This window comes from Mytilus trossulus, chromosome 12 (genome assembly GCF_036588685.1).
Source record: "Mytilus trossulus isolate FHL-02 chromosome 12, PNRI_Mtr1.1.1.hap1, whole genome shotgun sequence".
Taxonomy (NCBI): domain Eukaryota; kingdom Metazoa; phylum Mollusca; class Bivalvia; order Mytilida; family Mytilidae; genus Mytilus; species Mytilus trossulus.
The window spans coordinates 46,453,340-46,471,286 of NC_086384.1; the positions used below are offsets into that span (position 1 = coordinate 46,453,340).

Genomic DNA, 17,947 nt, shown 5'->3' on the forward strand with positions numbered 1-17,947 from the left:
TGTGATTTAACTATAATGAGGTACAGTTCATGTAGGTTCCGTTCCGCTCCACTAATTTTTGCCGAAATTACGGTCTTTGGACTTTGAGAAATTGTTGAAAATCACAGCTATACACACTTTTTCTCTAAATGCTTTCAGATATTGGGCTGATTTTTGGTATGTGAGTTAATCATGATGAGTTATAGATCAAGTTTCGTTCCGTTCTGCTCCACTGTTTTTTTACGAAATTACGGGCATTGAAATTTGAGAAATTGGTGAAAATCACCGTTATACGGACTTTTTTTTCTAAACGCCCTCAGATATTGGGGTGATTTTTGGTATGTGAGTTAACCATGATGAGTTAAAGGTCAAGCTCAAGTTTCGTTCCGCTCCGCTAATTTACGCTGAAATTATGGGATTCGGGACTTTGATACATTATTGAATATCACAGTTATACGGATTTTCCCTCTTTTTCCATCCAGATTTTGACCTGATTTTTGATATGTGAGACTACTATCATGTTTGTGTCCACATGTATTTATATTAAAATTCCAGATGTTTTTGACACATCTAGTTTTACATGACTACCGATCTTGTTTTTGGACATTATGAGTGTTTTGAGAAACAAAGAAGCACAATTTCCTTGTATTAAACCAAAAACGAAAAACTGTCCGGGTTTGGAGAGTAACAATGAAACTATCCAGGTTTAAATACAAATATTCCGTAAAATAATTCGAATAAAAAAGCATTCCTAGTCTCAAAAATGCCTTTTTCTAGTTTATACATGTAAATGTAATTCAGTGAAGGACTTTATCATATTTTTCCAAATAAATCACTTAAACATTTTACTGTACGTATATTAAAATTAAACCTTCTTCAATTAGATGCAAATTGTCTGTTCGGAAAATGTTCTACTACAACTTTCGAGTTGTAAATTAGAAATTAGTGGATCCTTAATATTTCTCGTGGTTAACCTTTGACTTTTTACGAAAAGGAGTAAGAATATCATCATCATTTATACCACACTATAGGTATATAAGTCTCTATTCAAATTATCTATGCTTACATAAGATTGTTGACATCACGAATATTAGGCCATGTTCACATTGACCTAAATTTGGTGTTGTGTTAGTGTAACTCACACGTAAACTAAACACAATTGCGTTCCCATTGATAAAACTCAATGTTTACATGTAGTTTAAATCATGTTTTACCTACACACAGTCGATAGTCAATGTAGGCCTTGTGTAGATTAAGTGTACACAAAACTAGGCATTTAGGACATTAGTTTTACCGTGTACATATTGAAGGAGGAAACTATTTTTGAGTAAAAATGATATTTTTGATAATTATGAGTATATAGTTCTTTTTTACAAAAATTATTGTCTAAATTTTTTTTTGTTAAAAAAAATTAACGTTTTTTATCAAGACTCAAAGCAGCATCATTGCCGAACCCATAAGGCAGCAACCAATTGATTGTCGGGGGGGGGGGGGTTATAGTTGAGTATAAAACATAAAGGCAAGGGGGTGGGGGTGGTGAGCTACGGATTTTGTTTTGGAAACCAAACTGTTTCCAGTTTATTTGTTTCACCCTCAGCTGCCACTATATATGATGCTAAAATTGATTTCGACTTGTCACCAAAATTTGTCCTGACAAAAATCAATATCCCACGACCCCTACCCCCCCTCCCCCCGCTCCTCTTTCCCCTCCCAAAAAAATGAAGTAAAAAGTTGCTGCCTAATTCATTTGAAAAGGTCTTCCCGAATCGACTTGACGTACACAGAAACATTCGCCACTGGTCTTTACTCAAACAACGATTCACGCATAAATGCATGACTAAAAAAAGTGTGAGGTAAATGATATGTTTGTCTAGTATCTCAGATCCGTTAAATAACACTTAAAATAAATAAAAAAACGTTACCCTATTCTTTTACCAAATACTCTTTGGAGAAGAAATACCATTTGAAACAAACAGAAAAGATAAAAATGTAGTGATCCCTAATATCTCAATCCTTTTTTTCCGGCTGTAAGCACGCTGCTGCAGCTAACGTTTTCTAATGCGTTATCGAGGCATCTCTAGTATATTCAAACTACAGCAAATTATAAAAATCGCTTATATAAAGTAGCAACCACTTAACTTAAAAAAGGGGGAGGGTTATTTTTTTTATCCGAGTCAGCTTTTTTTTTCGCGCGTACGTTTTTATTTCTTTTTTTTTTTTTATGCTGGTGATCAAATACATTGTTTTTCAATATTTTCAAACATTATAATGTATGGGGAAACTCTTGATTCAGATTTTTTTTTTCATCTGTATGACCCAATTTTTTTTTTTATCAAATTGGAATCGGAATATTTCCAGTCCCACCCCCACCCCCTTTTGAGGTCAAATGGTTGTTCCCTTACCGCACAAAAAACGACTGTTTTGTTGCTTAATTTTTCTCTGATGTGTCATAAGTACTATGCAAAGTATATTACAACAATATTATATTGCAAAAGTCGTGCAAGTTCGTTAAACAGAATTGTCCTGACGCTGTGCTGGTGATAAGAAAAATGGTCCTGGTTCTGTGCTTTTATGTCCTGGTTCTGTGCTTTTATATTTTAGTTAAAAGTGGCATATATTCAAGATCATTGATGCTGTACTGTTATTGACTAATTAGCTGTTGTCTGCTCTCTTGAAATTGACATTGTTGTGAATCTGTTTACTGTTACTATGAGAGAAAAAATACCCCTATTTTTTAATTTTTTTTTTAAATTAACGGTAATCTTATTTATTGGCCTGTTAATGGAACCCTTCTTGTCCCCTTTTAAGATAAGAAAATATGTTTACGATTTTCGGGATAACGATCATTTTGCAAGATCACCAAAATACGTTGTTGTTTAAACAATACTTATATAAAGTAGATGATGTTGTATGCCCTTGAATTTTTACTAGATAACATTTTTGTTCGCTTTGGTGATTCCGTATATCGTCAGATTATCGGAATTCCAATGGGGACGAACTGTGCACCACTTATTGCGGACCTCTTTTTGTATTGTTATGAGTTACAATTTATGACAAAAATAAGCAAAGACCCATCAAAACAACATCTGATAAACAAATTTAATAATACTTTTAGATATTTGGATGATATTTTGGCTCTCAATAATGACGACTTCAGTATGTATATTAATGAAATTTATCCTGGTGAACTCACTTTAAATAAAGCTAATACTAACAATGACCACTGCCCTTTCCTCGATCTTGATATCTATATTACTAACGGAAAGCTGAATACTAAAATTTATGATAAAAGGGATGATTTTTCATTTCCTATCGTTAATTATCCGTTTTGAGATGGTGACGTTCCCTTGTCACCATCTTACGGTGTTTATATATCTCAACTTGTACGATTCGCTCGTGTATGTAACAATGTTTCAGATTTTAACGAGAGAAATTTATGTATTACTGAAAAATTATTACACCAGGGTTTTCGATATCACAAACTAGTCAAAACATTTACTAAATTTTATCATCGGTATAGAGACATCATTCGTAAATATAGCTCAACATGCAGACTTCTTATACGTTCAGGTATTTCACATCTAATTCTTTATGGAAATATTCTTTATAAAGCACAAAGGTGTCAGTATTCACCTCATAAACTTACAAAACCTTTGAATAGACTTATTAAGAAGGGATATAATTACGATACTGTTGTCAAGTCATTAAAGATTGCATATTTTGGCGTTAATATTGAGTCACTGATAAGGTCTTTGCGTCGGAACTAAACACATTTATTCTAAAAACAGTTGTTGGCATGACACGGGTTATGTTCTTCTCATATATGTTATGATGGTATGATACTAAACCCCTTACGGGAAGGATTGTGCCTGATGTTCATATGATGAAATCATAATCTTTCAGTCAATTTAATTGAAGTCTGGAGCTGGCATGTCAGTTAACTGCTAGTAGTCTGTTGTTATTTATGTATTATTGTCATTTTGTTTATTTTCTTTGGTTACAACTTCTGACATCAGACTCGGACTTCTCTTGAACTGAATTTTAATGTGCGTATTGTTATGCTTTTACTTTTCTACATTGGTTAGAGGTATAGGGGGAGGGTTGAGATCTCACAAACATGTTTAACCCCGCCGCATTTTTGCGCCTGTCCCAAGTCAGGAGCCTCTGGGCTTTGTTAGTCTTGTATTATTTAAGTTTTAGTTTCTTGTGTACAATTTGGAAATTAGTATGGCGTTCATTATCACTGAACTAGTATATAATTGTTTAGGGGCCAGCTGAAGGACGCCTCCGGGTGCGGGAATTTCTCGCTACATTGAAGACCTGTTGGTGACCTTCTGCTGTTTTTTTTTATTTGGTCGGGTTGTTGTCTCTTTGACACATTCCCCATTTCCATTCCAATTTTATTGTTGTCAATGGACAAATTTCCATAAGAAACCAAAGGAAGTATGTGTTAACAACCATACGTCATCGTAGGACCTTCAACAATAACCCATAACATAAAAATGTAAAAGGTTTTACATAAAAATGGAGAGCAAAAATATAGAACAAAGGACTTTCTGAGCGTTTGAATCATTTCTTTAGCAGTTTAAAACACATTTGTTTGTGAACAATTGAGTGCTGACTATAAGAATGACAATAGTATTGCGGGTTTGTTTGGTGTTTTTTTGGGGGTGGAGGGTGGGAGTGGGGGAGGGATGGGGATAAGTTAGAGCGAGGTTACAGTGAAAGCTTGGAATAGTTTCCCGTAAGATTTAAAAGTTGTATTGTAAAGGAAAAATGTATCTTATAGCTGTTAAGAATCACTTGCGGTTAGATTTTTCCAACATATTTTTTTTTGTCTAAACGGTTATCAGGTTGTTTTTTTTTTCGAAAGTTCGACAGAACACTAAAAAAAAATCACTATTTTATGAAAGGGCAGGCTAGAATATGTCAGAGAATGAAGACGAGATAACCAAGAGAACACTAATAAAATTAAGATTTCTTAGCTTTTTCATTTCAAAATAAATATTTTTTATAAAGAATTACGGGGGAGGAAGTGAACAATGTGTCCTTCTTTTCTATATTCAAATATTTTTCATGAATAAAAATAAAATACGCCTTGATTATAATTGGAAATGAGTAAATGGAAAAAAAACCAACTAAAATACACTTTTATTTTAATATTGGAAATATATATCACTAAGCTTTTAAGTTGTGTGTGTCAAACACACCATCTCTGTAGTAATGACTCCTTACTAAGATATTTCAACTCATTCATTTTTTTTCTGCATTTTTTTATATTGTGAATTCATAGAATTATTATATTATAATGTAGCCTTAATTTATATTTAAAAAAAACTGAATCTTAAGCCAGATATATCAAACATTTTTTTGTTTCCATATATCCGTTTTCAGGACTTTAGCAATCAACATGCAATAACACGCCTGGAAAATGCGTACTCGGCTGTCTGTAATCGACCATTTTTAGACACCACAGGCTCCTAAAAAAACAAGCCGGGTGGGGGTTCAAAGATGCAAATTAAGTACTTATATCAATATTTTATCTTTTCGTGTACGGTTTATGACCCCTCCTGTGGCCTGTCAATTCCGAAATGTGCAAACTGCAATAGTATCAAAACAGCACAGGCAATGAATAATAGAGATATAATTTTGTATATATATCAAGGGGAAACTTCTTGCAAAGCATTGTATTTAGTAGAAAAAGAGAATTTAGTGAAAATAAAATCACTTTTTTTGTAGAGAATTCACAGACCTTTGTACAGAGATTTTTGTTATGTTTAGCATGGGATCATTAACACAATGGTTCATTACCGAGTAAAAAAAATCAAAATGTCTTTCTACCTAGCAAATTTTAGAAAATTCAGATCAGATAACGAAACTGGGACCAGCAACATTTATAAGCAATTTAAGATTGTGACCCTCACCGTTTCCATTCACCACATATATTCTCGTTACAACGAATCATTTTAAATACAAAAATACATAAAATGAACTATATAGTAATGTGGAATTTTTAACTTATTTTAGATACTATATATTGTTATCTGATATTGGACGAAAGATGTTGTCCTTTTATGTTATTATGTAATACAAGTTCAGATAATTTGAAAACACATATTAAACAGCCCAATGGATGCACAAGAGCTAAAATAGGAGTTATAGATCCTGTTGGCAACAATTATCTGGCTAACTGTATTAATTTTGTAACATTTGTTTCAAATATGACCAACTTCTTATCCAAAATCACCAGCACCTAATCAGGACCCACCAGCACAATGACAGGACCCACCAGCACAGTATCAGGACATGACTAAATTGAGAAAATGCTAAATTTTAATAAACTGCAGTTTTTTCACAAAATTGTTTTGTCGTGTGGATTGCGGTATAGAAAGCGGACTCAATGAACATTTTTGTTTTATTTTTTCAGTTCGAAATTTTCTGAAAATGAGCATTTTTGTGTTACGCTTACTGAAACAGTTTAGAGGGACAATTTTTTAATGGTTTACATATGAACCCATAAGAAACGAAATTGAAAAATCTCAACTGTTTTCTTCGATTTTTTATGAGTGAAAACGTCAAAAATCATCATTTTCGTCTTTGTTTACATTTTTTTATTGATCACCAGCACCCGTCAGGACCGAATCACCAGCACAGTACGTTCTCTCGCAGGACAACCATACCCACCGTGATATAGTTTACAAGTGGGAACAAATCTTATGTACAGGTAGCTAAACAAGGTGTATAGATGTGAACAAATGTAATGTGAAACCAGTGTACACTACACTTAACTAATTGTAAACATGTTTACTCTACACGGCGTTTGGTGTGAACACGGCCTTATATTCGATATATACTGTACATGTTATTCATAAGATATGACAAGCACCAGTATATATACCAATGAACGGTACTTGTTTATAACATGTCAGTGTTAGTATACCGTTATCAAACTGATAAATTTATAAGGTTTCTTGCCTTGAAAAGAACTTAATTTGAACCTGTTTTGTTGTTTAAAAACGTAAATACACTAACACATAATATCTAGACCTATACAACATATGTGTTATCTATGTGTTATCACTCGATAAAACACATCCGCATTCGAACAAACCCGGTCTGCTCTCGAAAAAAAACCGGACATGCATAAATGAAATTCATCTCAAAACGTCGTTTTCATTCAAAAACAAGATTGTTTGTAAGGTGGGTTTATATCTAAGGATATATTGATTCCATGTATGCATTTCGTTCGATATTTGAATTGTTGGTATGCGCATTAAAATGACATCATTCTGTGTTTTGTAATAAATCATTTCAAGGATAAATTTAACTTTTTAAAACGAAAAGTAATGTTAAATTGATAATATCTTTTAACTCAAATACTAACATACATTATATAACCTTGTACAATGTATGTATAACTCAAGCTTCTAAATCACGTCTTGTCAGAAAAAGAGTCTGTTTGTTTAGATTTTTGATCATATTAACGCGACAAAAAACGGTCACACTCGAAAAAAAAATCAAATTACTAGAAGAACCACGACTCGAGCAGATTACTATATCTACCGTGTTAATCAGGTGCGCTTTAAACCAAAAACACAGCTAATGTCTTGAAAACCATAGTGTTTCCATAATCCAACAGCTGATTAATAAAATGCATGTATTAACAATGAAATAAGAATTTAACAAAATATATTTAATTACAGTTAAATTAATAATTCTAAATTACAGGCCTTTAATATAAAAAAGAAGATGTGGTATGATTGCGTATGAGACGACTTTCCACAAAAGACCAAAATGACACAAACATTAACAATTATAGGTCACCGAACGGCCTTTAACACTTTATCGCGAAGAGACGAACTACCCAATATATACAAAAGAAGATGTGGTATTATTGCCAATGTGACAACTCTTCACAAGAGACCAAATGACACCAAAATTAACAACTGTACGTCACCGTACGGCATTTAACAATGAACAAAGCATATATCACATAGTCAAATATAAAAAAAACAAGACAAATGAAACACATTCAAAATGTCTAACGGCCTTATTTATGTACAAAAACAATTAACCAGAAACAAGATGTAACACATCAACACACATGGGACAGGCACATATATATACAGAATGTGGCGTGGTAAAAAATGTTAGTAGAACCCAAATCCTTTCTCTTACCTTGGACAATGGTGTAATAGTTACAACATAAGCATGAACTATAAAAATCAGTTGAAAAAGGATAAACTCATCAGATGGTTACAAATAGAAATATATCTAACAAAACACAGCGTAATGCTTAGTATTGTTCTATTGGTTGTAACTTGAAATATAACAACCCTAGTTGGCAAGTTCGTCTACATAACACTCATCATCAACTATATGATAAAAAAAACCTTGAAAAATATTTAGGGGTGATAAGTGTTGAGTTTGAATTTATGGTCTAATTTTACATTAATGATATATTTCTTATAGATAACTTGCCGTGGATTGACCCGAGGGATCATCACTTATATGAACACCTAGTAAATATAGTTGGTAGTGAAATAGTAATACGAAAAAGACAACGACTTTTTAAAATACAAGATATGATCGTCAATTCGTCACGTTCAACCGATTGTTTACAAATATTTAGTGGAAGTTTGGCTGAAGGACTAGATTTACCTGGTAGCGACCTGGATGTCATGTATGTAATCAACTACGTAAAAATAATTCGAAATAAAAAGAACATCTTAAACCCGGTTAATGGTGAAACATTGTATGTTATGGAGACAGCTATTGATCATCCTGGATTTGCTAGAATAATTGCAGTTGCAACAGATTATAGAAAATCATTTCGTGAACAATGTGGCCGCTGTCCCAAAGGTTCATGTACTGGGACACAATTTATGCAATCGACATACGGATTTCTTAATGTATATATGCGAAATTGTATTCGTGATTCATCTATACACGGTCCATGTGTATCTAACAAAGACCAGACGATTGATTATGCATTCTGTATACGATGTAAATATCTACCTCACAATGCAATGCCATGGGCATCACGTCATGGACGGCAATGGCCACCTTGTTTTGTTATTGACAGGATCGTTAAATACGGATGTTTGCTAGTACCTATAGGACCTAAGAATTTGTCAGATGATGACTCTTTATGGAGAATATCATTCTCTGCGGCTGAAAGGTTACTGGTTCATTCGTTTAATTTTACCCAATTCTTATGTTACGGTCTCCTCAAATTAACACTCAAGCGAATAATTAACACTCACGATTATGTAAACGATTTATTGTGTTCTTACTTTTTAAAAACTGCTCTTTTTTGGGTGTCGGAGGAAATAGATATTAACACTTTTCAATTATCAAAAATTTATCATTGTTTTTTTCTGTGTCTTGATAAATTAATATCATGGGTTAACACATGTTACTGTCCGAACTATTTTATACCTGAACACAATATGTTCCTAGGAAAGATCAATCAGAGTAATAATAAGATTCTAGTATGTGTTCTTCGGAGTATACAGTGTGGAGGGATCGATGGATTGATACATAATTTATTTCCGCTTGAGAATGAACATCATCGTTTTAAAAGTACAAAGAGGGAATTTTCGTTCATTCCGCTGGACTTACTTCTTTACAGGACTACTTGTCTCATGATGACCACGATACGTGCAGACATTTTAAATGATTATAAAGCATTGTCATGTATATATTCTTTACTTAAATCCGAGTCGTCTACATATATTATTGATGCATGTAAAATGTATAAATACCATTTGAGTCATATTATAGTACAACTACTACCTTCACCAAACACAATAGGTAACACGATCTCCATACGCAAATTATATCATAGACATTTACAAAACGGCACAAAGACTGATGCTGTATCGGGTTGGTTGTTATACGCGTCGTTTTATTATGTAACGGGACAGTTCAATGTTACACTCGAAATAACGAATTATGTTCTATCAAAATGGTCATCTAATATGATGTTTATAGACGTTGACAAAAATGACTTAATGATAACAAGTTACAAACATAATGTACACTCTTTCATGACAGTTATTGAGAGGATGGCACTAGCCACTGCTCAACATGTGCATTACGAACAAAACTCACAATTAATACCAGAAGAACTTCAGCACACGGTTGAATACAGTGTCATGAACGTGCTACCAAACATAATGTCTTATTGTCTTCGATTTCTATGTTATCATCATCTTGGCGATATATCGAGCAGACGACAGGCATTACGCGATTTATATCGAACTATAAAAGATAAGGTAATAATATCGAAAAATACGGTTTCTAATGAATTAACAATACTTGCAGTATGTTTTGAAGTATCCGGAGATAAGGACATGGCCTACAACTGCTACGAGGAAGCTTTACAGTGTGAAAAGTATGTATGTCCTGCAGCAGAAGCAAGAAAATCAAAACTATTTAGAGATTTAACATAAAATTACAACATAATTGCAATGGAGTATGTAATGTTTCTGATATAAATAGTGTGAGAAACAGCCTGTGTGACCTTATGTGTTATAAAATTATATCATAAAAGAAATATAGTTTTTTTTTAATCTTATTGTGCTTAATCAAAAAGCAAAAACACAAAAATACCGAACTCCGAGGAAAATTCAAAAAGGAAAATCCAAAATCAAAAGGCAAAATCAAAAATCCAAACACATCAAACGAATGGATAACAACTGTCATATTCCTGACTTGGTACAAGCATTTTCTAATGTAGAAAATGGTGGATTGAACCTGGTTTTATTGCTAGCTAAACCTCTCACTTGTATGACAGTCGCATCAAATGCCATTACATTGTCAACGATGTATGAACAAAACAAACATAGTCAAAGAGTAAAAATGTCCAAAATAGGGGTACAGCAGTCAATATTGTGTTATCATCTTAATATCACTATAAAAACAACAAATGTAACGAAGAATCACAAAAAGGCATACATCAAATTAAACATACTCATTTTGCTTTCTTGTACCAATTAATTTATGTATATAAAAAATCTACCCGTAAAGGAAAGAAGGTTTTCATTGCTGGTGTAAAAATGCGTGTTTGAAATTCGTACAGGTAGACATAAAAATAATTTTGTCGTTAAAAGTATGAACAAAACAAACATACTTGCATCACTAGTGCGGAGTGTGCTTTAAATATATCTCATAACAAATTAATTGATAAATTTATAAATCATCGAGACATGAAAAATTGGCCTGAGATGAACTGTTAAGACCATTTTGTGCTATATCAACACACAGTCAACACACATATCTGTTCAGAATATAGGTATATATATCACTTAACAATTCAAAAACACGTTACCATAATTGAAAACAGAAACAGTATTAATTTCAGTGAAGGACAAACACATGAATTGTTGGTGTGATTGATAGAAAAAAAGTAATCGGGGTGAAGGAAAAAAACCATTACGATCGAAGAAAGACATTTTTATATTTAGGGAGGGTAACAGAATCATTAGTGCATTAGAGATATATGTGTAAGGGATCGAGGACCAAACATTAAAAATTAGGGTCGAGTAACCGTTATTACATATTTTATATAGATTAGACCGTTAAATTTTCCGTTTGAATAGTTTTTCACTAGTAATTTTTTGGGCCCTTTATAGCTTACTGTTAGCCAAGGATCCGTGTTGCAGGCCGTGCCTTGACCTTTAATGGTCTACATTTATAAATTATTACTAAGATGGAGAGATATCTCCTTGGCACTCACACCACATCTTTCTTTATCTATATATGATTGAACATGGCAACATTAGATATTATGATTGAAGAGAGACACACTATTTATTTGGGTTGAAGACAATTGATGTATTGAGGTCGGGTTAATAGGCATTACACATTCGTATTTATTACCGAAAGTCTAGTCATATTGATCGTAGATAGAAGCATTCGTTTTAAGAATTGAGAAAAGAAAACTTAGAAATTGGGAACAATGAAAGAAACATTAATGTCTGGGAATCGATTACAAAAATAATTTAGTCATAAATATCGAAAAAGAAAAATATCTAGTTGGGATAAAGAACGAACATATATAAGTAATTAGAAATGGAGGATATGAATATTAGAAGTTGATATTAAGGACATTATCATCACTAATAAGGATTGATTCATTTACATTGATAACTCGGGTCTGGGGCAAAACCATTCATAATTAGGGTAGAGATATTAACATTGATAACTCGGGTCTAGGACAGAATCATTTCTAATGAGGGTAGATTCATTAACATTGATTACTCGGGTTTAGTAGATAATCATTACTGATTAGGATCAATTCATTAACATTGATAACTCGGGTCTAGGTCAAAATCATTACTAACTAGGGTAGATTCATTCACATTAATAACTCGGGTCTAGCTCAGAATCATTACAAATAAGGGTAGATTCATTAACATTAATTACTCGGGTTTAGTAGAGAATCATCACTGATTAAAATCGATTCATTAACATTGATTACTCGGGTTTAGTAGAGAATCATTACTGATTAGGATCAATTCATTAACATTGATAACTCGGGTCTAGGTCAAAATCATTACTAACTAGGGTAGATTCATTAACATTAATAACTCGGGTCTAGGACAGAATCATTTCTAATAAGGGTAGATTCATTAACATTGATTACTCGGGTTTAGTAGAGAATCATTACTGATTAGGATCAATTCATTAACATTGATAACCCGGGTCTAGGTCAAAATCATTACTAACTAGGGTAGATTCATTAACATTAATAACTCGGGTCTAGGACATAATCATTATTGAGTCGATCAAGTGCAATTTATAATTAGGGTAGAAGACAGATTAATAACGTATAAGGGTCGATTCAGTAAAATTTGTAAGTGAAGTTCAGGACATAGTCTTGTTTATTTTAGAGACCCCATTAGTGGTATTGCTGGGGAACAGTTTTCAGTAATTGGGTTATATGATATAAATGTAAAAGGGATCGAACACACATTTTTTAATTGGACTCTAAATAGAACACAGAATAACTAGAAATTTGGATCAAAGACACATATTTGAGCAAAATTATTAGTAGTTGTGGTCGAAGACAGAATCATCGATAATTGTGGTCAACGCAGTTAACATACACTATTAAAACGTTTAACCCGCATTATTTTTTTTATTACGACCGCAAAAAGAATTTGCGTCGTTTAATGCTATCATGTCGTCGTCGTCTGCGTCGTATAATGCTATCATGTCGTCGTCTGCGTCGTATAATGCTATCATGATGTCGTCGTCTGCGTCGTATAATGCTATCATGTCGTCGTTGTCTGCGTCGTATAATGCTATCATGTCGTCGTCTGTGTCGTCTTCGTCGTTTGCGTCCGAAGACGCATTTGGTTTCCTGACAATAAAGTTACTTTTAGTGAATGGATCTCTATAAATTTTTACCAGAAGGATCAATACCACTTAAAAAAGGTTGTGATCTTGAGGGTAATGGTCTCAATAGCTTAGGAATAAGAGGCCAAAAAGGGGTCCCAAAATAATCATGTTTGTAGTTTTCAAACAAAACTGCGGTTTAAGTGTATGAATCTCTCTGATATTGTATCACAAGCGTCCATACAATGAAGGAATGGTTAGTATTGACTTTATGGGTTATGGCTCAAAACGCTGTATAATTAGGGGCAAAAAGGGGGATACTTGTTTTTTTCTGGTCAATAAACAATTAAGACAATTTGAAAGCAGTTTAAGAGAGGTAATTCAGAAATATTTAACATACAATGTTTGGCATGTTCGGATTTACCTCTCTTAAACTACTTGTACATAACGTTTAACAATATGTCAGGTTTTGGACTGATTGCAAAAATAAAGGGGGTTGGAATTAGTTTTCCATATTTTTTCTCCAAATTTCCGAAATTTAAAATTTTGGAAAAGTTTAAAGAAGATATCTTAAATTGCACAATATTGCGCAATAGATTTGTAAAATCTTAACATTTTTTTGGTGTCAGAAACCTATATCATGTCATAAACTTGATAACAATCCAAATTCAGAGCTGTATCAATCTTGAATATGGTGTCCATACTTGCCCCAACTGTTTAGGGTTCCACCTCTGCGTTTGTATAAAGCTGCGTCCTGCGGAGCACCTAATTTCACCTGTCCTAATAGTTATCAAAAGGTACCATGATTATAATTTAGTACGCCAGACGTGCGTTTCGTCTACATAAGACTCATTAGTGACGCTCATATCAAAAAATGTATTAAGCCAAATAAGTAAAAAGTTGAAGAGCATTGAGGATCCAAAATTCCTAAGTCTAAGTAAAAAATCTGGTGTTTAGTAGTTGTCGTTTGTCGATTAGACCATTGGTTTCCCGTTTGATTGGTTTTACACTAGTATTTTTGGGGCCCTGTATAGCTTTCTGTTCGATGTGAGCCATGGTTCCGTGTTGAAGACCAATGATAGTAAAACAATTTCAACTTTATGCCTTTTAGTATTTTCATACAAGTTAAATGGAGGATACATTGTACAGCCCTTAACATACATCATAATTAACACCATTGATAAAAAAGAGGATATAACTTTTGAGATACATTAGTGGTATATGTATCTTAAAGAGGACATGCCACAATAACCTAGACTAAAGTTTTCATTTGTTGACCTTGACCGTATTATGTTAAGTTGGACATGAAATCTATATTTGATTTCTTAAACTTTTACTGCAATGTGCTCATTATGTCTGTTTAGTGCACGCATCCTTGTATATATAACGGATTTGATGAGACTGTCGTTCAAAGCATAAGGTTTAGCGCTATAACACCAGGTTCAATCCGCCATTTTCTACATTTGAAAATACTTGTACCAAGTCAGGAATACGACAGTTGTTGTCCATTCGTTTTTTATGTGTTTTGTCTTTTGATTTTGCCATGTGATTAGGGACTTTCCGATTTTATTTTCATCGGAGTTCAGTATTTTTGTGCTTTTACTTTGTACTGCAATGTGCTCATTGGATGGATAATTCTGGCGTATTACATTATAATCCTAGTACCTAATATTACTATTTACACCACTGGGTCGATGTCACTGCTGGTGGAAATTTCGTCCCCGAGGGTATCACCAGCCCAGTTGTCAGGACTTCGGTGTTGACATGAATATCAATAATATGGTCATTTTAATAAATTTCGAGTTGACAAAACATTTTATTTGTTTTCGAAAAATTAAGGATTTTCTTATCCCAGGAATACATTACCTTGGCCGTATTTGGCACAACTTTTTGGAAATTCAGATCCTCAATGCTCTTCAACTTTGTACTTGTTTGGCTTTATAACTATTTTGATATGAGCGTCACTGATGATTTTTATATAGACGATACGCGCGTTTGGCGTATTAAATTATAATCCCGGTACCTTTGATTACTATTGATTAATTTTTGTCTGTTATTTTTCGCACCTTAAATTTCTGGATTGTTTAATATATGATAGTTATCAGTATACCAGAGCAAAATAGTTAGAAAGCCAAGCAAGTACTATATAGTTGAAGAGTATTTTGGACCAATATTTCTAATATGGCTAAGGTTATGAATGCCTGGAATACGAAAATCTTTCGTATATAAACCGTTTTATCACAAAAACGTATAACAGAAGCATATTTGTCATAAGTCAGATAAGAAATTCAAATAAACGCATGTAGATGAACATTACACCGTTATTATTCCTAAAGAAATTCAAAATAAAACACCAATGGACTCTTCTTTTAAGTTTTTGAGTAAACATTTTCAGTTTACAAATTAATAACCTATAGAAGATATGTAATTCCTATCAGAATATAGTTCATAACATTTTTTTTTCTTTTTTCATTTCCTAATAAGTAGTCAAACCAACAGCAGTCGTTTAAGGAAGCTTGAACAAAGACAAAAAAAAACCTTCCTGGTCAACGGTTAAAGTGTTAAGCACTTGATCAGATGATATCTTCGATTGTTTGTGTTACAACAAAGACGGAAAGTTACTGAAAATAATAACACTTCTATAAATACACTTTAGAGGAAATTGAAACACAACTTAAATTTTAGGAATTTTGGTGTCAATGCTCTTCAACTTCGTACTTCATTTGGCCTTTGAAACCTTTTTTGATTCGAGCGTCACTGATGAGTCTTTTGAAGACGAAACGTGCGTCTGGCATATATACAAAATTTAGTCCTGGTATCTATGATGTGTTTATTTACTGAATAATCTTTTAAAAATCAACTCAATTCCTGATGGTGTGCATATATTTTGCAATTGTCACATGCAACAGTTGAGTTTGACGTAATCAATAATCTAAGTACCATAATCTAGATTTTAATTTCGATATTTTAAATTTTCTTAATCCAAGCAGCAATATACCAACGTGACCTCCATATTGAATATATGTAATATAATAGCGGTTCATGTGTTTATTAAAAAAAATACTTTCTTAATAAACACAAACAAATGTTTCAGTATCTTTATCATTATAGATTATCTAACTGCGCGTTTCGTCTACACAAGACTGATCAATGACATTTGGATAGAACAGTGAGAAGCCCTAATCAAATATTAAAGTCGAAGATTAAAATTCCGAACATAAATGTGCTTTATAAAGCAAGAGAGGATCGCAAGTTTTTAAATCGTTGTCAAATAATCAAATTGTCAAGTGTTCAAATCTGTGAAAGCAAAGACATTTTTGTTTGGTATATTTCGTTTGTCAAGTTATCAATTGCAAGTGGTGAGAAAATATTGTTTAAACATAGACATCTGTCTAATTGAACTATAAGTCTATATCCTGCCTTATTGGACTACTAGTCTATATCAATATTATGGCTAGCATCATTATCATTCGTATCATGTTCGGATTAAAATTGTAAGTACATCTTCTGGTAGAGTTGGTGGGGAATATGATAAAGGTCTCCTTTTATTCGTATATTTTTTTGATAGCATACGTTTCAATGTTAGTATTTTTAATTTGCAATGGTCACACGTAACAGTCGAATTCGACACAATCGATCATCTCAGTACCAGAATCACGATTTTAATTTCGATATTTTGAATTTTCTTAATCCAAGCAGCAATATACCAACGTGACCTCCATATTGAATATATATATTATAATAGCGGTTCATGATTTCCATTTAAAAAAATAATTTCTTAATAAACACAAACAAATGTTTCAGTATCTTTATCATTATAGATTATCTACGCCATTTATAGTGGCTGATCACAAACTTGCTTCTTACATCATGTACATAAAGATTATTGTTTTAAAAATTAAAAGTACCAAAGTTTTACTATCAATTAACCTAGCTATCTTGGCTTCGTTTATGGTTTTCACTTAAGAGAAAAAAGGAACAATTATATTCCGGAAACACTTAAAATACCCGCAAACGATACCAGGCTTCTGGTTTGAAATTATAGATGCTCGTTTCGTCTACACAAGACTCATTAATGACATTTGGATAGAACAGTGAGAAGCCCTAATCAAATATTCAAGTCGAAGATTAAAATTCCGAACATAAATGTGTATTATAGAGCATGAGAGGATCGCAAGTTTTTAAATCGTTGTCAAATAATCAAATTGTCAAGTGTTCAAATCTGTGAAAGCAAAGACATTTTTGTTTGGTATATTTCGTTTGTCAAGTTATCAATTGCAAGTGGTGAGAAAATATTGTTTAAACATAGACATCTGTCTAATTGAACTATAAGTCTATATCCTGCCTTATTGGACTACTAGTCTATATCAATATTATGGCTAGCATCATTATCATTCGTATCATGTTCGGATTAAAATTGTAAGTACATCTTCTGGTAGAGTTGGTAGGGAATATGATAAAGGTCTCCTTTTATTCGTATATTCTTTTGATAGCATACGTTTCAATGTTAGTATTTTTAATTTGCAATGGTCACACGTAACAGTCGAATTCGACACAATCGATCATCTCAGTACCAGAATCACGATTTTAATTTCGATATTTTAAATTTTCTTAATCCAAG

General features: G+C 32.9%; 1 protein-coding gene across 2 annotated transcripts in view; it reads left to right on the forward strand.

Annotated features, from left to right (window-relative positions):
• LOC134692694 (uncharacterized) overlaps nucleotides 1-10,519 on the forward strand; it is a 28,437-nt gene extending 17,918 nt beyond the window's left edge. For both annotated transcript variants that reach the window (XM_063553173.1, XM_063553171.1), the window contains exon 2: nucleotides 8,452-10,519. In XM_063553173.1, the coding sequence (XP_063409243.1) occupies nucleotides 8,452-10,436 (1,985 nt within the window). In that variant the 3' untranslated portion in view covers nucleotides 10,437-10,519. The remainder of the gene's footprint in view (nucleotides 1-8,451) is intronic.
• The last annotated feature ends 7,428 nt before the right edge of the window (nucleotides 10,520-17,947 follow it).